This window comes from Lycium barbarum, chromosome 1 (assembly GCF_019175385.1).
Source record: "Lycium barbarum isolate Lr01 chromosome 1, ASM1917538v2, whole genome shotgun sequence".
Taxonomy (NCBI): domain Eukaryota; kingdom Viridiplantae; phylum Streptophyta; class Magnoliopsida; order Solanales; family Solanaceae; genus Lycium; species Lycium barbarum.
Window position 1 is genome coordinate 124,320,599 of NC_083337.1, and position 20,193 is coordinate 124,340,791.

General features: G+C 36.4%; 2 protein-coding genes across 8 annotated transcripts; one reads left to right on the plus strand and one right to left on the minus strand.

Moving 5' to 3' along the window:
* Positions 1 to 776: 776 nt before the first annotated feature.
* LOC132637263 (uncharacterized) lies at positions 777 to 5,782 on the minus strand. Of its 4 annotated transcripts, XM_060354383.1 has the most exons (5): positions 5,625 to 5,781; positions 5,445 to 5,469; positions 5,152 to 5,209; positions 1,882 to 2,358; positions 777 to 1,477 (listed from the first exon to the last, which is right to left on the minus strand). In XM_060354383.1, exons 3-5 carry the CDS (start codon positions 5,157 to 5,159, stop codon positions 1,213 to 1,215), a joined length of 750 nt encoding a protein of 249 aa, XP_060210366.1. In that variant the 5' UTR covers positions 5,160 to 5,209; positions 5,445 to 5,469; positions 5,625 to 5,781; the 3' UTR covers positions 777 to 1,212. The 4 variants fall into 4 exon arrangements, with proteins under 4 accessions (XP_060210366.1, XP_060210360.1, XP_060210372.1 ...); XM_060354377.1 differs by lacking the exon at positions 5,445 to 5,469; XM_060354389.1 differs by lacking the exon at positions 5,445 to 5,469 and having other exon boundaries at positions 5,682 to 5,769.
* A 3,887-nt stretch (positions 5,783 to 9,669) lies between these two features.
* On the plus strand, positions 9,670 to 19,702 carry LOC132637292 (glycine-rich RNA-binding protein RZ1C-like). Of its 4 annotated transcripts, none has more exons than XM_060354412.1 (4): positions 9,680 to 9,953; positions 10,956 to 12,900; positions 18,404 to 18,885; positions 19,125 to 19,702. In XM_060354412.1, exons 2-4 carry the CDS (start codon positions 12,862 to 12,864, stop codon positions 19,357 to 19,359), a joined length of 756 nt encoding a protein of 251 aa, XP_060210395.1. In that variant the 5' UTR covers positions 9,680 to 9,953; positions 10,956 to 12,861; the 3' UTR covers positions 19,360 to 19,702. The 4 variants fall into 4 exon arrangements, with proteins under 4 accessions (XP_060210392.1, XP_060210395.1, XP_060210400.1 ...); XM_060354417.1 differs by having other exon boundaries at positions 10,966 to 12,900; XM_060354422.1 differs by having other exon boundaries at positions 12,438 to 12,900.
* Positions 19,703 to 20,193: the final 491 nt, after the last annotated feature.

Genomic DNA, 20,193 nt, shown 5'->3' on the forward strand with positions numbered 1-20,193 from the left:
TCTTTTCTTACAAATTATTTTTGTCAAAAATTTATATTTATAATGTGAAGTGTAGCGAAGATATGGTAGAATAATGAAAAGGTGCTTGATTATTAAAGATCAATTTTGTTTCATAAAAATTATACGACACTAATCATTCAGACATTTTTTATTTTTTTAATCATCTCGCGGGTTAAATATTTTATAAACAACATTTAAATAAAAAAGATAAGGTTTGAAGATATATATTAGATACTTTTTTATAATGAACATTAATTTTATTGAGGTTGTTCTTTTCTTCTATATTTTAGTATTTTCATATATATATAGATTTTAAATTTTTCATGTATACCTTATTTTATATACATATATTTGGTATAATGAAAATTATATGTCTTTATCTCGATTAAATTTATAAAAAAGAAATCAGTGATTTCTAACGCGCGGTGCACGGGCAAATTGACTAGTGGGTGAATAGCCAAAGCATGCAAATTTACTCAAGAAATAATAAGTGACTTTCTACCTTAGTAAAAAAGTAACTGTTTATACTGTTTTTACAAGTAAATAGAAAAAGTTACAGTACATTGCTAAATGTTTTAAGACATAAAATCTCAATTAGATTCCTTGGCCTGGTCTCTTTAGTCGTTATTAGTAACAGCGAAATGGTTTCTTCCTCCAGAGAGGGTTTTATGGACAGTGGAGAAAAGGAATTCATCCATTGTGAGGATCCCTACAACCATAATTCAAGCCTCTGTGTGTACTTTCTTCTCCGAGCAAATGAAAGATAAATAAAGAAAAGCACGACAAGTGGGATATTATATTGATGAAAACTGATATAAGATGGTTTTAAATGGTTTAGCACGTCATGCTAAAACATTTTGACTCCAATTGGATGCAGTGCCAATTGATTTCAGATACACATCATGCAATATAAGTTGGAATTCTTGTTTGTACTTTCAACTGATCACAATCCTCAAATACCAAAGGAACTCTTGTTCATTCAACTCCTCCCATCTACTTTAAGAAAAGCTTTCACTTAATACCATTTACATTTCAATTTACTTGTTTGAACGAGTAAACCTTGTAAAGCAGGACTAAATCCAAGGACTGAATTTCTCTCTCTTCCCTAATTATTACAATTTCTCTTTAAACATTTATTGGTTTAGTACAAAGATCATGAATAATGGTACAAGCAAAGCTCTCTCTAATGAGAGAAGTACCATTCAGCAATCCTTATTTTTCTCCAGGACCAGCATTACGATTATCTTTCCCTCCCAACCACCCCTCGAATTTTGCTTCTTTATCAGCCGTAACTTCCTCATAGTTTTCTGATGAAGGGTGTAGTTGATCGGGGGTCATGCTTTTATTCACCTGCATCACTTGTAGCTCATTATTAGTTGGACTCGATAATGGCAACTCTTCATCATTGGCCTCTGAAACCCAGAACGAAAAACCCGCCTCTGCAGCTGATAATGCATTAGCTTTCTCTTTTGCTGACCTGAAATAGAAGCAAATGATCTCATTTCACTGGGTTCATCTGAAACCAATATTCCCTCTGTCCATGTTTGACTAAGCACACCTTTTAAGAAGCAATAAATAAAATGGTAATTTTACTATATCACCGCTAATTATTATATGTTGGGAAATGAATTGGAAATAACTATAGTACTTAATAATAAGGGTAAGATAGGTATAAGATGGTGGAGATCTATTTTTAGTATAGTGGACAAGTAAAAGTGAATGGAGGGAGTATTTCTGACAATATATAAATATATACGAGCAAATTTACCAAAACGCAACAAATAATACACATTTTGAACCCATAATTTTAAAAGTTCACCGTAACCAATGCTATATAAGAACCTGAACCTATCAAGTTTAAATTTTAGATCTGCCTCTGACCTGAAAACGGTTGAGAGATAACTACTAGCCATCTCCCGGTCCGGTTCTGGACCTGTACTGCGACCCCGAGTGGCAGGACTCCAAGAACTAGTTCTCCCTATCTGAAAAGTCGAACCAGGGTGCCTTAGTAATCCTTTTTTCGGTTGCTTCTTCAACACGACCGCTACAGAATGTCTCAGATCTTTAATCATCTCATTAGCAATCGGGGCGCCGATATCTTTCATTGACCTGATCAAAGTGACAGAATCCTCTGAATCTTCTGCATGCAAAGTCACTTCACCAGATTTTTCCTTAATATCATTCTTGAGATTGGTAAGATTGGGCGCACTATGAGTATGTTGTTGAATGTAGAAAAGCCCCACGGAGGGTTCATTTGCAATGAACTTTATCATCTCTGCCAAGGATTCAGTTATCTCTGCAAAGCCATCCACTGCGGAAAATTCATGCATTCTCTTGAAGGCCAAAGGTTCATCATCACTGGTGGTACAAGAAAAAGTAAACAAAGTTAGCTATGAACACATTGCTATACCAGATTTCTTTTCCCGCAAATGTGAAGAAGCTGGTATTTAGGTATAAAAGTTTTGCAGGATCAAGCGTAAGCATATACACTTCCAAAATGCCAAATAAGTTTTAATCTACTCATAGTTTTGACCCAACTCCAGTTGGAAACTGCAGTTTTCTTCAGTGAGAGCAGATAATTCATGCACTTAGGTTGAAGAGATACAATAAATGTGGCTTATTAATTAAAATATGCAGCAACTAGGCAACTATTGAACGATAGCTTTAAAGCAACAAAAACATGTCAACCTGAGTTTGAATTAGACATATAACATTCCTTGTCATTATGCTTTCTAAGAATTGATTGAAGTACATTACAAGTATTAATTAAAATATGCAGCAACTAGGCAACTATTGAACGATAGCTTTAAAGCAACAAAAACATGTCAACCTGAGTTTGAATTAGACATATAACATTCCTTGTCATTATGCTTTCTAAGAATTGATTGAAGTACATTACAAGTAATGTTCAAGTAATGTTGACCAGATCCTCATACTCAGAGGCATCATTGTTCATGCTACTTTTGTTTGAATCGGTAATTTAAGAAAATATACAGTGAAGAGACATCTTCAAATTAGCAGTTGAAAAGATCAATTAGAATCAATTAGAATGTCGATGCCCAGTTCACTTGAGGTACTTTAGTCCACATGATGTGACAATTGGGCACTAATACAGCATAATAGTAAAGTACTACCAAGGTGGTAGAGAGAAAAGAGACTCCATGTCATATGCATCATCAGCATCATGTAATATATATTGGCACAAATGTGGCTCACGATTATGAAGATGAGATTAACCGGATGCATAAGCAGTAAAACTAAAATCAATATGCAAGGATCCAGCATTTTAGATAAGTAAATATACAGTCTTACTATTTTTGATGCGTCTGTTGTCTCTAATACTTCGATGTTCATATGAGTTTGCTGTCGTAACTGTTTCTTTTTTACATCATGCTTTGTTATGCTTTTATTGTATTTTGCGATGATTTCTTTACTTTTGTTGATTCTTATCTAACCTTTTTGAAATGCCTTTTCTTGAGCTGAGGGTCTATCGGAAACAGCCTCCCTACCTCCCAAGGTAGGGGTAAGGTCTGCGTACACCCAGACCCCACTTCGTGGGAATATACTGGGTATGTTGTTATTGTACTATTTTTTATGCGTAAAAGTTGTCAGATTCCTTTCGAAGTTACTTCTTTTTGCTTCACTCAAAGAACTCTTATTTTATTTGTAAATAAGTTAACATTTAATAGCTCCCAACTGTGCTTAAAACAATAAAAAAGTTTCTTAAGAGGAAATGGGGAGACCAGACCGGGGGCAGATCTAGTGAATAAACTATGGGTTCAGTCGTTCAGATGAACCCAGTAGCTTCGGCTTAGGTCCTGTATATGTGTTAAAGACCCACTAAATAAGTACAGATAAGTACAGAGAGCAATTTCACTGGGGCTTTAGTTTTCAAAACTGCTCTTTTTGGGAAGTAAAACATCAGGCCTGGCTCAATAACTCATGAAAGTATGCATAGAAATAGGACTGTGACACCTACTAAAGGAAAAGCAAAAGTCTCCAATAACATCATATACCTACAGATCCCTCCTAAAGTTAAGTCCTAATTGATCAGTGCTTGTTTAGTGTTTGTCTCTTGTTGAAAGAGAATAGTCGCATTCACGATATCATAAAACAATCTGAAATGGATTTTTGCAAATATTGTCCCTGGCACCGTCACTACTGTCTTGCTCCTTTTTCATAAATTATTCCCACAGAAACTTTACAGGGAAATGCTTGAACTTGTGTACCAGGGAGCTCTTGTAATGTCGGAACAACGGAAACTCGTAAGGCACAACAAATGGTGGATGACCATACCTGCATGTATTTGTTGGACTATATGGAAAGAGATGAATAGAAGATGTTTTGAAGGAAGCTAGAGCTCTATACAGAAATTCAAGATGACTAGGCTTTTTTCCTTCTTTTTTTTGGTTAAGACTTTTGGGGTAAAGAGGAATATTTAGCTGAAGCAGAATCTTTTTATGACTTTATAGAGGCCTTGTAAGAAGAACAAGGACATACTTTCGATTATAATTATGGCGATCAGCTATATATTAAAAATATTGTTACCTTCCTCAAAAAAAAAAAAAAAAAACTTGTATAGACCAAACTGAAAACCAAATGGATCTGCTAGTGATTCGATTTCTAGCCATTCCTATCAGAACTAGCTAAACCAAACCGATGACCCTTCATGTGACACTCTTATCTACTAGTACCATTTAAAGTCAGAGTCAACTTGTCAAACAAAAGTTGTTCGGCCACAAAGACAAAGCGAGCAAGAGGTATTAGGCATTACACTTTTCCTTCAAATTATAAGTCAATCAGGATAGACCAAAGTGTTAATATGGACTGCTCAAGAATGTTAGCATGATTACTGAACATTAGGTCTCCTCCTAGATTTTGTTCACTACACTAAACCAACAGCATATCCTGACTCCATAAATCATCATTCCATGTTTCTTTCAATAATTATGGACTTGAATTGCAGCTTCTCATTATCCATAATGTCGCAACACACTAATATTCTTGCACAACAACTTGCAGTCTATTTGACCATATGGTCTTGAATGGATCGTCCGGGAGACATACATCAATTGGCCAAATGATTTTTTATGGAAAAATAAGGAGAAAAAAGGACACAGCTGTCTATTCAATTTTCTTTAATTATCTTACTTGAACATAGATCTTGGCCACTGAAAAAACAAATTGAAGTCGATATGACATGCACAACCTGCAGATTCAAGTAGGTAACTATCAGTTGACACACATAATTCGTATTTGGTAAATTTGCTAACTTTTCTTCAATTATGCAGAAAAAGAAGCATGCCTGAATATATTCTAAGGTCACTTTGAATTGTTATCTAAAAGTAAACTTGCTGACTGAACTGAAGTAAGCTAAAAAAATTGTACTTCAATTTTGACTGATATTTGATTAGTCAATTGCATAGATTACAATTACAAGTAACCTGAAAGTCCTATAGCTTGTGCAAACTGCAACAACACAAAAATCAAAGCTCCATTTAAGAAAGAAACCTCAATTACCAAAAAGATTAAGGTAGAAAAAATAGGGGCAAAAGAAGTAATCTTTTATATATTTTTTTTTTTTTAATAGAGAAGTTGCAGAAGTAAGAAATTATTTGACTTACGGATCAAAGTACAAAAGAAGCAAGTGGAGTATCAATTTTGGGAAGCCATCTTCTTACATTATAAGCTTCAGCTTGGTTCTGCTTGTTGCTGTATTTTCACATGTCTCACAAGTAACATCGTTCGGATAAGTTCTCGTTTTTTGTGTGTTATTTGACGCAAGTGATGACAACAGGGTTTAACAGACGACAGATAAAGACAAACTACTTTTTGGGTCTGGTTTGACATCATTCAGGACTGTCTACCTCAGTTTTGATAAAGATAAACCGCGAGGCTTGTTAATATACTAGTGCACGGACCAACACTTTAGATTATAGTGCATCTATGTGTATGTAATTATTTTTGAATAGTTATTCTATATATATATATATATATATATATATATATATATATATATATATATATATATATATATAGTATATTATGTTCAAAACACGATTAATATAACATTGTAGTTTGTGATTCGTATCTAAAATTTTATTATATTAATGTTTGCTATGAATACAAAATCGGTAAATTTATTAATATTTTTTAAAAGAGAAAACTTATTTAAAACGAAACTATTTTCCTCTCTTTGAGATAAAACAATAGCAATATTTAAGCATCAGTTGATACTTTCAATTTTAATTCGATTAATTTAAAGGTGTAAAATACTTATTATTTTTTATCAAATTTTGATTTGGATAATTCTAATTCAAATTATTAAATTAATTTTACATGTTTAAAAAGAAATAAAGTAGAAATTGATTTTCTATTTAAACGAAGAAATACTATTTTTTAATTTTTGGTAAATATTCTCGATTTAGTTCATTTTACTTATTCTATCTTATTTTAAAATATAAATACTTTAAGTATATTTATTTTATTAAACATAACAAATAAATGACATGGCGGAATAGCAAATACAACAGTTTAATATGTAGATTAGATCTCAGGCTAATATAAAAAAGAAAGAAAATTGTATGGTTTGACTACTTAACCTTTTGAAGAAAAGCAATTTCATTTGCTGCCACTAATGGATTGATACACACGTGGCAATGAATCCATTATTATTGACTTGATGAGATACTTTGGAAATTACATGAATATTGTTTGATTTTTTAATATGGAGTGCACTTTTTTTTTTTGGACATTATTAATTTGCACTATTTTATGCATATATATATATATACATACTATGTTCAAAACACGATTAATATAACATTGTAGTTTGTACTCCGTATGTAAAACTTTATTATATTAGTGTTTACTACGAATACAAAGTCTGCACTTTTTTTTTATATATTTTTTTTTTAATATGGGGTTCACTTTTTTTTTTTTTTGATATTGCTTGATTTTGTTAATATGGGATCCACTTTTTTTTACCGTGAGTTTGGAGATGGTGGGTTTCACTTTTTTTTATTTATTTTTTATTGTTTGATGTTGTTTAGTATGAGGTCCACCCTTTATGGGGTGCACTTTTTTTTTTGGACATTATTAGTTTGTACTATTTTTATGCATATAATATATATACATATACTATGTTCAAAACACGATTAATATAACATTGTAGTTTGTGTTCCGTATCTAAAACTTTATTATATTAGTGTTTGCTACGAATACAATGTCGACATTTTTTTTTTTGACATTGTTTGTTTTTTTAATATGGGATTCATTTTTTTTTTTTTATATTGCTTGATTTTGTCAATATGGGATATTATGTTCAAAACACGATTAATATAACATTGTAGTTTGTGCTCCGTATTTAAAACTTTATTATATTAGTGTTTGCTACGAATACAAATTCTGCATTTTTTTTTTTGACATTGTTTGTTTTTTTAATATGGGATTCGCTTTTTTTTTTATATTGCTTGATTTTGTTAATACGGGATCCACTTTTCTTTTCCGTGAGTTTGGAGATGGTGGGTTCCACTTTTTTTACTTTTTTTTTTAATATTGGTTGGTGTTTTTTTTAATTTTTTAATATTGGTTGGTGTTTAATATGGGGACCACACATTTTTTTTTTAATGCTTACGGACGACGAATGCTTACGAACGACTAAGCATGGGTTGAGACCCATGCTTCTATATAGTAGTAATTTTTTAATATTGGTTAGTGTTTAATATGGGGACCACATATTTGTTTTAATGCTTAGGGACGACAAAGCATGGGTTGAGACCCATGCTTCTATATAGCAGTAAAGCCTGCACTGAAATAGGTGTCAATGATATGTTTTCCATACAAACATGTAATTTTTTGGAAAATAAGTGAAATTGACATAAGTAACAAATTATTTAAAGATATTTGTATATAATTTAAACAATTGTAGGAGGAATGGGGTGTGAGGTGGTACCATGGGGGTTACGAAGATGTGTGTGTTGCAGTTATGGTGTGCATAATTTGAATAAATCCGAAATTCGAATATTTTTGACTTGTATTTTGAAATTTTCAAATTCTGGATTAGATTTTGCATTTAGTTTTTTAAAATTTGGATAATGGATCGGATTTCGTATTTGGAACTTCGTATTTTTGGATATCCGAATATTGGATTTCTTATACCTTATGTTTAGCCTACCCGACTATCCATTAGATATTAGTGCATTACCTATATGTCCAATCTAATTAGTCAAATATACTCTACTCATTACACATCAACCTATATATTCTAAAATATTACTAAATTGCTTGTATGAATACTTTATTTGTATGATTGTTATAGAAACCATGAACAATATATTAAGGCAATTTGGTATGAAATATTTTATTTGGTTGTTCATTTTGTAAGAAGAAGAAGCAATTCAACTTATATGCCGAACCAAAAATCTGAATTATCTATATAGATTTATTCGAAACCGAACTTAAAGAATTCGATCCAAGCTGAACATATTTGGATCGGATTCGGATTACAGTTAACAAAATGCGAAAATCAAAGTTATAATCCAAAATATGCTAAACCTAAGCCTATCCGACCGATGAAGAGGCCTAGTTGCAGGGTCTTGATACAATCAACGTAGAATGTTATTGTGTAACTTGTTTTCATAACATCCACTAGAGAAGTCATTTTTTTCATTTTTTAAAAAAAATTATTTTCCTAAAAAAAAATGATTATTAAACAACCAAACATGGAAAAATTGAAAAATATGTTATTTAAAATAGTTTCCTCTATATCGAACACACCCATGGTATTGTCATCTTCGTGACAAATATCGTATTTGAGGATAGTTTAGTCATTTTATTTACATGTGACATTACAAGGTTAATATATATGTGACCTCTAAATTTGTCTGAATTTAATTTCGATACCTGACCTAAAAATTGTGTTTATTGGACTCCTGAACTCGAGCTATAATGTATCTACATATAAGGTTCAAATATACGCTCATTTGGAATATGTTTATAAAAGTTATCATATGTTGTTATTTTCATTTGGTAAACATATATGAAATTTTTTATTATTATTAATAATAAAAATTATTTTTTATTTTGTTTATTTATTTTATTATAAAATGTCACTAATTTATATAATCAATTAGTATTTTTCACTTTTAATAATTATTTTCAAAAATATATTTATATTTTCTAATAATTTTGTTGCATAGATTAAAAGGTAAAAAATATGATTATTTTAAATAAATAGAGAAGAAAGAAAGACAAAGATTGATAATGATAAATGTAAAATAGACATTTAGGAAAGTCAAGTAAGATAAGTTGGGAAGAATATCTATCGTTCAAAGTTGATGGGAGTTTGATGTTCAAAACAAAGTTGGGGTGTAAGGGGTCATTTGGTTCATGAGATAACAGTGGGACATAATAGGATTAAGTTTGAAATTAAATATATTTTGTTTGATTAAAGTTATAACTAAGCCCAAATAAATTTATACCTTCGACCAATTAAACGTGGAGTTATTTTTTTTTTTCACCTGGAATAAATTAGCGCAGGAATTATAATGACAGAATATCCTAGTCGGTGAACCAAAGGACCAATTTAAAATTATTAGAAAGGGTAGGGGGTAATTTGGTTTTCAAGAAAAAAAGGAGGACATGCATATTAAAAGGCAATAGGAAGTAGCAGATTAAACAAACAGTTGAGGGTTTCGTTAGTTACAAAGAAAACATAGCTTTTCTTTCTCTGAATCTCCGACGTTATACATCAGTTTTTAAGAAATTGGGTGTTGAATTCGGTGCTTGTTCAATTTTAGGGTACTGTTTTTGAAATTGAAAAAGAAAAAAAAAAGATGTCAGGGAAGGTGCAACAAGATTATAGAATATTTGTTGGTGGTTTATCTTGGGACGTAAGTGATCGTCAGCTGGAAGATGCCTTTAGCCCTTTCGGTAAAATTCTCGATTGTCAGGTCCGTTACTTCCACTTGTTGTTTTTTCTTACTATATTAATTGGCGATCGCGTGTCCGTGTCCGTGTCTGTGTAGAGGAATTTCTTGTTTGATTTTGAGGATTACGACTCATAATTGATGTTAGGTATCCTTCATATATTTGATTATTCTGGTAATATAAAGAAAAATCATAGCTTTTTTTAATGTTTTTCATGATGCTATACTGAGCTTTTACTTTCTTTTATTCACCTTTTGTTCTAGCAAGTATATGAATTCGGCCCCGTTTGCCCGTCAATATTCTGAGTATTTGAAAAAACACTAGTTTTTGTTTTTAAAGTGAAAAAATGTTAGTACTATTTGGTAATTGAAGTTGTGTTTGGCCATGAATACGAATTGGAGTTGTTTTTGAATTTTGTGACTGAAAACAACTTTTTGGATTATTTCCGGAATTCAACTCTGGGAAAAAATAAAAAATATTCGTGGCCAAACTGCCACGAAGTATTTTGCTTGATTATAAGAAGTTCACTTCTGTCGCATATTTCTGAATGAGGCTCAAAAATGCCATCTAGTCATTCATATTGTTGAAACTATTTTATGATATATTAAGTGGTTTAGTTAGATTTAACCAAAAGATATTTTAAACATTTGTATATAAAACAGCCTTTTGTACCCGTTATGCCTAATTGGTGCTTCTTTATCTTCATCTGATAATAGCTATGATACAGATTGCGCCTTTCCCATTGTAGCTTGTCCTTTGAACTGCAAAGTTTTTGGGGAGGTATATGTCTGCTTAAGCAATGGGAGCTTTGAAACATCAGCCGTGGATCAAACTGCTTTTGTATTTTAATTTTTGTTTCTTTGTTCTTTATGTTTGTGTTCTGTGGGAAGGTTGGCTGGGACAATCTTTGCTTTTTGAATTTTCCTAGATTGTTTGAAGTTGAGGACTATAGTCTTGCTATAATCTATGTTTTGTTCCAATTTGATTACGTATTGATAACTTTTCTCAATTTTCTGTGGATCTAGCTGCTTATAGATATGAAATGCCTTAAATGGATTAGTATGAGGAAGTTGTTAGTTCATTGGGATGTGCAAAGTTTGTGGGATTGCAACATTTGAGATACTAGAATCTGTTCAACGGCTTGTTTTTGAACTCACCTGCTAGACTATTCACAAAAGGCAGTTGATTTTCAATTCCATGTAACAGTGGACAGTGGTTTGCTTTAAAGAAACATTTGAAAGTAGTTGAATAAAGATCAGATTCAATTTCGGAATAAGTTGTTTGGAAGTGTGGTTTTTGATGCGGATTGCAGTGATTCACAAATTGTGCTCTGATGCGATAAACTGTTTGAATGATAAAAATCCTTTCTCTTCCTAGACTTCATTGCATCATCTGGATGTTGTCCTTGGATTGAATCGTTATTCTTCATTCTGAGTTGGATGCATAGCAGTCAACTTACACTAATGTCCAGTAAATCTGTTTACCTTATGGGATGCATCAAATGTGGGAATAGAGGGTAGAATTAACTTTAGATGTAAGGTGCTTCAATTATGCGTATCAGTGGCATGTGGTCATGCATTTTTCTGCTTTAAGAAGGACTAAGGTTCCGTCAAGAGATGAATTTTGAATGCATAAACTAAGCTCAGTGTCCAGTTCGAACATTTCCTCAAGTTGAGTTGGCAGACAGCTTCTGAAAATGGCACCTCTTAGTTTTGGCATCCTTCAAGATGAATCTGATTGGAAAATGTCGTTTGTGTTTTTACTAGTTTGAGGGACCAGATGTTAGACATGAATATCTAAGTGCTTTGGCAGGAACATGAAAGTATCATTTTCTCTTTTAAAGTTGATTTTATTTGCTAATTTCTGATCTCTGAGTTCCTTGGATTTTGTCCCATCAATAATTTCTTTGGACTGTAAGCTGCATAAGATCTTAGTGTTGAAGTTCACAAGAGAAACATAAACGACTTTCTTGCTTATGCTTTAGATGCTATGAAAATATTGAGACCTCTAGTTTTCTATAAGGAAGTCCATTTGCCTCCTTATGTTTGGGGTGTTCATAGACTACGCGTTCTTTTTGAGTTTGTTTTGAAGAAGAATCAGCGAACAAAATTTTGGATCTATGGTGGCACTTATCAAACAACGTGATTCTCTATACCCGTTCCACAATCAAGAGGGAACTCAATTCTTGACCTTTTGGAAAGCCATAAGATCTAGATAGCTTGTTCTGTTTATTTGAAGGTTGGATTGTCGCTTCAGTGTTCTGAGGTCCTTCGTACTTTGGACATTAGTAGATGACATAATTTGAAGACAGAAGAGTAGTAGTTCTTCAAACAACAAAGTGAAAACAATGAAGTATCTTACTTTTCAGATTTTTATGCTCGATGATTTATTGCTTTAGATTAGTTCTTTGGCATCTTAGTTGTCCATTCCCTTTGAAATGCATTTTATATGCTGAAGCTGGATTAAGATTTTGAAGGTCTGCTTCATCTTCTTTGATGTCTTTCTAGTCAACGGTTGAAGAGGGGGAAGTTGAAATGTCGCTAGTTGGTGGATGTTCTTAATATTAATTAGTTGAATTGATGCTGGAAAAGGTAGCTGAATGAAGACCAGTGTCTTGCATAATTACTGAAATGATAGCAAACTTTTGTGGGAAATCTAACAGGAAGAGCTCCTCAAAAAGTATCTTGCAGCTGTGAGCTTTTCTCAGTATGGTCAATCACCTATGGCTTAGATATACTTCTGCGATATATTTACTTGGCACTAGTTAGTTGGTTTAAGTAAGTGAAGGAAAGTATATGGCTTTAAATCAGATCAATTGGCATTGTCGAGAATTACCGAGACGTTAGAATGCATATTTGTTGTTTTATGTTTGCTCTTAATGGTATCGACTTCATTGGGTACGTTTGATCTGAGTCAACCTAATGGGGTCAGATGATTGAAATCTGCAGGACTGCAGATTCTGCTGCCCAAGTAAGACTCCTTTGCTGCTTTAAATGTATTATTACCTTAATTACTTTTATATTCCTAGACCTTGCTCAAAATATGATGCTTTAAGATCCTCCATTCTTGTTCTAGTAATGTGATTAAGAAAATGTGTAGCAGTTGATTTTACCCACTTTATTTTAATTGCCTACTATTTGTTCCATTGTTGCATGCACAGTTATAAAATTGGAATTTTACTTGAGATCTGAAGTCCCTGTCATGAAGTAAGCTAACAAAGAATTTTAAAGTTGAATGCTAAAGTGCCCAAGCAAAACCAAGAATCGAGGTGCTACCTGATAGCATAACTCTGATATCCAGTAGAATTAATGAGAAGGCTCAACTCTACTCACTCATTATACCTTTTATTTGGTTTGGCCGTTGTGGGGTGGTAGAGGGGAAGGGAGCATCATAGAGTAAGCTTTTTGAACGAATTGTAGAACTTGATTCTTTATAAGCAAAATTAATTTTGTTGATATTTCAGCCCCAAGAAGGTAGTTTCCTATTACAAAAGTATCAATGACTTTTTCTGTTTTAAATATGCAAGGAGTCAATGAATCTGAATACATGATCTAAATCATATGCAACATTTCTACCACACCAAAAAATATGTGTCAGTTTTACAAATTAAAAACTCATAATTTAAGGATGCCCCCAAGGCTTACAACAACAACAACCCAGTGAAATCCCACAACGTGGGGTCTGGGGAGGGTAGAGTGTACGCAGACCTTACTCCTACCAAGGTAGGACGGCTGTTTCCGAAAGACCCTCGGCTCAATAAAAAACATAAAAAGAGGTCAGATAAGGCTAAGAGATTCAAAGCGATATGGAAATGAAATAACGCAAGCGACACAGATAACATAGGATAATCAAAGCACAGGAAATAACAGATAATAGCAAAAATCAGAGCACAAGAAATTATACTACGATAATGCGACTACTAATAAGAAAGGATAACGAGACTATCTACTAGCCTTCTACCCTAATCTGGGTCCTCCAAACCCTCCTATCTAAGGTCATGTCCTCGGTAAGCTATAACTGCGCCACGTCGTGTCTAATTACCTCTCCCCAATACTTCTTCGACCTACCCCTACCTCGTCTGGAACCATCCATGGCCAACCTCTCACACCTCCGCACTGGGGCATCTATGTCTCTCCTCTTCACATGCTCAAACCATCTCAATCTCGCTTCTCGCATCTTGTCTTCCACCGAGGCCACTCTCACCTTGTCCCGAATATCCTCATTCCTAATCCTGTCACTCCTGGTGTGGCCACACATCCATCTCAACATTCTCATCTCGGCAACTTTCATCTTTTGAACGTGAGAGATCTTAACTGGCCAACACTCCGCCCCATACAACATAGTCGGTCTAACCACCACTTTGTAGAACTTGCCCTTAAGTTGTGGTGGCACCTTCTTGTCACATAGCACTCCGGAAGCAAGCCTCCATTTCATCCACCCTGCCTCAATACGATGTGTGACATCATCGTCAATCTCTCCGCTGCCTTGCATAATAGACTCAAGATACTTGAAACTACTTTTCTTCTGGGTACCAAGCCTCACTTCCAAGCCAGCCTCCTGAGGTGCTTCACTGAACTTACACTCTAAGTACTCTATCTTGGTCCTACTCAGCTTAAACCCTTTAGACTCCAGAGTATGTCTCCAACCCTCCAGCTTAGCATTAACTCCGCTACGAGTCTCGTCGATCAGGACTATGTCATCCGCGAAAAGCATACACTATGGCACTTCACCTTGAATTTGCCGCGTCAATCCATCCATCACCAAGGCAAATAAAAACGGACTAAGAGTTGATCCTTGATGCAACCCCATCACAGCTGGAAAGTGCTCTGAGTCTCCTCCTACTGTCCTTACCTTGGTTTTGGCTCTCTCATACATGTCCTTGATCACCCTAATGTACGCCACAGGTACACTTTTAGCCTCCAAGCATCTCCATAAGATCTCTCTTGGAACTTTGTCGTAAGCCTTTTCTAGATCGATGAATACCATGTGTAAGTCCCTCTTCCTCTCCCTATACTGCTCCACCAGTCTCCTCACAAGATGGATGGCTTCTGTAGTTGAGTGTCTCGACATGAATCCGAATTGGTTCTCTGAAATAGACACGCCTCTCCTCACCCTTATCTCCACCACCCTTTCCCACACTTCCATAGTATGGCTTAGCAGCTTGATACCTCTATAGTTGTTGCAACTTTGGATATCTCCCTTGTTCTTGTATAGAGAGATCATTACACTCGACTTCCATTCTTCGGGCATCATTGCCGTCTTAAAGATGACATTAAACAACCTAGTCGGCCACTCCAAACCTGCTGGGCCCTTGCTCTTCCAAAATTCCCCAGGAATCTCGTCAGGTCCGGTCGCTCTTCCCCTGCGCATCCTACGAACAACACCCTTAACCTCCTCAACCTTAATACTCCTGCAATACCCAAAATCGTGACGCCTTCCTGTATGTTCTAAATCTCTCAACACAATGTCTCCGTCCCCTTCTTCATTCAAGAGTTTGTAGAAGTATGACTGCCATCTCCGTCTAATGAGAGTCTCCTCTACCAATACTTTGCCATGCTCGTCCTTGATGCACTTCACTTTATCCACATCACGTGCCTTTCTCTCCCTCGCCTTGGCTAGCCTGAACAATTTCTGATCCTCTCCTTTCTCTTCTAGTTCAGCATAAAGGCGTACAAAAGCTGCCGTTTTTGCCGTCGAAACCGCCAACTTCGCCTCCTTCCTCGCCATCTTATAAAGTTCCCTATTCGTCCACTTCTCCACCTCATCCTTGCTTTCTATCAACTTCGCATACGCCACCTTCTTTGCTTCCACCTTCCCTTGAACTTCTCCATTCCACCACCAGTCCCCTCGATGCTGACCACGACTACCTGTTGAGACCCCCAACACTTCCTTTGCTACCACCCTAATGCAACTAGCCGTCCTATCCCACATACTGGTCGCATCCCCACTACTATCCCATATCCTTCAATTTCTCTCCCATCTCCAGGACATTAGTCGTGGTCAAACTCCCCCATCTGATCCTAGGTTGGTCATCCACGACCCTCTTCTTCCTCGTCATCTTGATCCCTAAATCCATCACCAAGAGCTTATGTCGGGTTGTAAGATAGTCGCTCGGAATGACCTTACAGTCTTTGCACAGACCTTTATCATCCTTCTTAAGGAGTAAAAAGTCTATCTGAATCTTAGCCGCCAAACTACGGAAGGTTACCAAGTGCTCCTCCTTCTTTTGGAAACTCGAATTGGCTATCACCAACCCAAAAGCTCTTGCAAAATCCAAAAGTGAGACTCCTCCTCCATTCCTGTCCCCGAAGCCAAAGCCTCCATGCACATCATCATAACCTCCCGAAATAGGCCCGATGTGCTCATTGAAATCACCTCCCACGAATAGCTTCTCAGTAGGCGGAATGCCTCCCACTAACTCGTCCAAATCCTCCCAAAAGCGCCTCTTCTCCTCCTCGCCTAAGCCCGCTTGCGGCGCATATGCACTAATAATGTTCAAAGTGAGCCCTTCAACGACCACTTTAATCGACATCATCCTATCAATGGCTCTCCTAACCTCTACGACCTGATCCCTTAATTCACTATCTACTAAAATGCCCACCCCATTTCTATACTTCGACCTACCAGAGAACCACAGCTTATACCCGTCTATCTCCTTAGCTTTAGGACCTACCCATTTGGTCTCTTGGACACAAGCTATATTAATCTTCCTCTTCTTAAGAATCTTAACTAGCTCTATGGACTTCCTCGTTAACGTTCCAATGTTCCAAGAACCTACTCTCAACCTAGACGCTCCTTTAACCCACTTACCCCTCCTAACCCTCGCCCCCGAACGAGAACATGACCCTAGTCTACCATCACTAACTAAAGCCACGAAAATGAGTATGAACTAATAAATTATTCAAAGGTTTAAAGTCAGCAAAACGTAACTACAAGTGTATGGACAAATAATGGATATGGCAACCGGAGGTACCAACTCCAGTTGAACTGAACCTGGTCGCCGCCGGAAAACACTGTTCAACGTCCGAGTTACTGTAATAATGTTCACAAAGACCTGAAAGGGAGGAGAGAGAGAAAAGGGGGGGGGGGGGGGGAGAGGAAAAAAAGAAAAAAAAAGGAGAGAGAAAGAGAGGGCTGGCCGGAAAAAGTCGCCGGCGATGGCGCAGCGGTGTTCTGGCAGCGCCAGAAGCAGATAAAAAAAAAAGGGGAAAAAAGGAGAAGAGAAGAAGAAGAGGAGAAGAAGAAAAGTAAATTTGGCCGGAAAAGTCGCCGGCGTCACCTGAACAGTGATGAGGTATGGTCGCCGGACGGGGTGGCGCGTGGGGGGGGGGGGAGGGAGGGAGCAGATCTTACTGTTGGGAGAGCAGAGGAGAGAGAAAATAGTTTGTCTCTGAACCCACAGTATTAAAGCTAAAAAGGTTGAGGGACTTGTCACTTAGATCACAGGTTCCAGCCCTGCTCCATGCAAACAAGCTTGATATTTAAATGGACAAGGGTGGAGGAGCGGGCCCATTTTCTCCAAGTTTTGAAGGCTGCGTCACCGGTCTTGGCGGTCGTAAAAGAAGGCATAATTTAAGAATGCATGAGTTTTAGCAATGGAAAAAATCTGATAAACTTACCTGGGGAAGTCAAATATTCTCTTTCTTTGAAACAAAACTGTGAAATTTATCAATGCCTTCAGATCAGTAAATGAAGGTTGAAGCCTGGGAGAAAGTGAAGGACTTGAGAAAGAACCTTGAGAAGAGTGGGAGCAATACTATAGTGTGCCTTCCTTTGTCTTTTTGTCCCAAGATTATATTTTGAATTTTGATACCAATTATGAGGGGCCCCAACATGAACCATTCTAAAGCCTTGAAAGTTGTGTCATTCTTAATGTTTCGTGCCTATTTATTGACTTAGATTACAATCTTTGAATCAAAGCGCTAATCATTCTATTTTGATTTCTTTGATTGTATCAAATCATGTCTTGGTATATTTGTGTTGACAGGTCATTATTTAGCGTATATGAAGGGGGAGTAATAAGGTTATGATGCTGCCTCTTTTTTCCTGAATTTTGGTGATGGTCCAGTGTGATAAGATTAGTCCCATGTTTAAACTGTTTTGGTTGACCAATTTGTTTTCCTCAGTGTCATTCTGAAAGAAAGCTATCTTGTTATGCTGATTGAGACAGCTTCCATTATGCATGTATTGATCCACAACCTATTAGTTATGCCTCAATCCCAAACTAGTTGAACAATTTCAGTAGTACTACAATAAAGGAGCTCAAAACATTTCTAGTATTTCAGATATTTAGTTTTTCCATTTGATGCTCCAGATATTTGGTGAAAAGAGTAAATAATAATATCTTGGTAATATACTGCTCATCATCAGTTTGACTAATTCACACTTGTATATTATTATGGGGTTTGAAGAACTCTGCTCTTCTATTTGATATGTGTTTTCTGGCGTTAGTTTCTGAACTTTTGTCCTGTAGGTTATGCTGGATAGAGACACTGGTCGCCCTCGTGGATTTGGGTTTTTAACATTTGCAGACCACCGGGCAATGGAGGATGCAATAAGAGAAATGGATGGTGTGGAGATTGGTGATAAGGTGATATCCGTGAATAAGGCCCAACCAAAGATGGGAAGTGAGGATCCTGACCATGGCTATGGTGGAGGTTACTCATCAGGCGGCAGGGCAAGCTATGGTGAGGGTTATAGGTCAGTTGGGCAAGACACTTGCTTTAGCTGTGGTCGCCCTGGCCATTGGGCCAGAGACTGTCCGTTAGAAGGAGGTGGCCGGGGTGCTCGACCACTAACACCCCCTCCTCGTTCTAGGTATGGTGGTGGACGTGGGGACAGGTTTGGAAGTGACCGTGATAGGTATATGGATGACCGATATGATAGAGGGAACTATGCTGATAGGGAGCGCTATGACAGCAGATACGGGAGCGGTGATCGATACACTAGTGACAGGTATGTTTTTATAAAAAACGACAATAAAATGCAGTGGTGGAACAATTTTGACTGGAAGTTCGTTCGCAAAACCAGCGTAGTTTTCAGGTTTTAAACCCAACACCCCAAAAAATAATGGAGTAATTGTTTGAGATGGTGCTGCTTTAATCTTTTTTTCCCCTGTTCTTCATTTCTTGTTTATTGTTAAGTGTGAAGTGGTCTTTAGTTGTCTCACCAAAATAACTTCTATTGTTATCTAGGTACCCTCCTAGTGGTGATCGCTTGGGCAACAGGTATGGGGGTTCTGACCGCTACCCTCAGAATGGCTGTGGCAAAGGGAGAGGGTTTGACGGGGATGTAGGCCCGAGAGGTGTGGGTGACAGATATGAAGCTGGAGGGCCAGCCCGATATGAGGGAAGAAGCTACAGAGATAGAGCGGGACCTTATGATCGCCCTCGAAGGGGAGGACGCCCACCTTCCTTTGACCGTTACTGAGATGAATGTGCACATCCATGTGGATGATGTTCAATGTTAGTTGATCTCTGCAGTAGTATGGACTAGGATAAATGTATGCCGTCTTGTCTGGAGCAGCTAGTAGTGACTATGCATGACTACTGACGAGTAGAGTAAATTAGTAGGAATGTAGCCGGTAAAACAGAGTGGACGGACATCTTTGGTGTCTTTTGGTCTTGTTTTTATGCTTTATAGACGAGGGAGCTTCCTCTATTGGAATGCGCTATAGTCCTCTGTATGTTGTTTCCACTTATAACTCAAATCCTTATCTCTCTGCGTCTCTTCTCATCGGGAATAACAAGATTGTCCCTGGATTTTAGTGATGTATAGTTCTCAGTCCAACGCATCTACGTATTGTAAGAAAGCATGCATTTCCTCTCCCAGTGCATGTATGACTGGGTTGCCAATTCTGCAATTGAATGGTACACTATTTAGTCAGTTCCTGATGCCTACAATTCAGCTAGCAATAAGGTTTATAAATTGGTTTGTCAATAGAACAGCATAAATTACGTGTGTTATTTGACACTTGATAAACCGAGTGGATCTAAATGTTAAATTTACAGGTGCCATTATCATCTCTCTTATGATCCCCTCTTACTGGTTGCTTTCATCCCTTAAGCAAATTGGCCCTACCATGCAACATCTACCTATACAATGTGGATCAAAAGAGGAGGATTCAACAGTAAGTACAAATTCCCTGTGGATTCTACAAGGAGTATTCAACCGAAGTAGAAGATATTTTCTATTGTTCAGAGAACAATATCAAGCACCAGAGGTAATAAAAAGCTAGAGGAGCGGTGACCAAAACTTAATCAA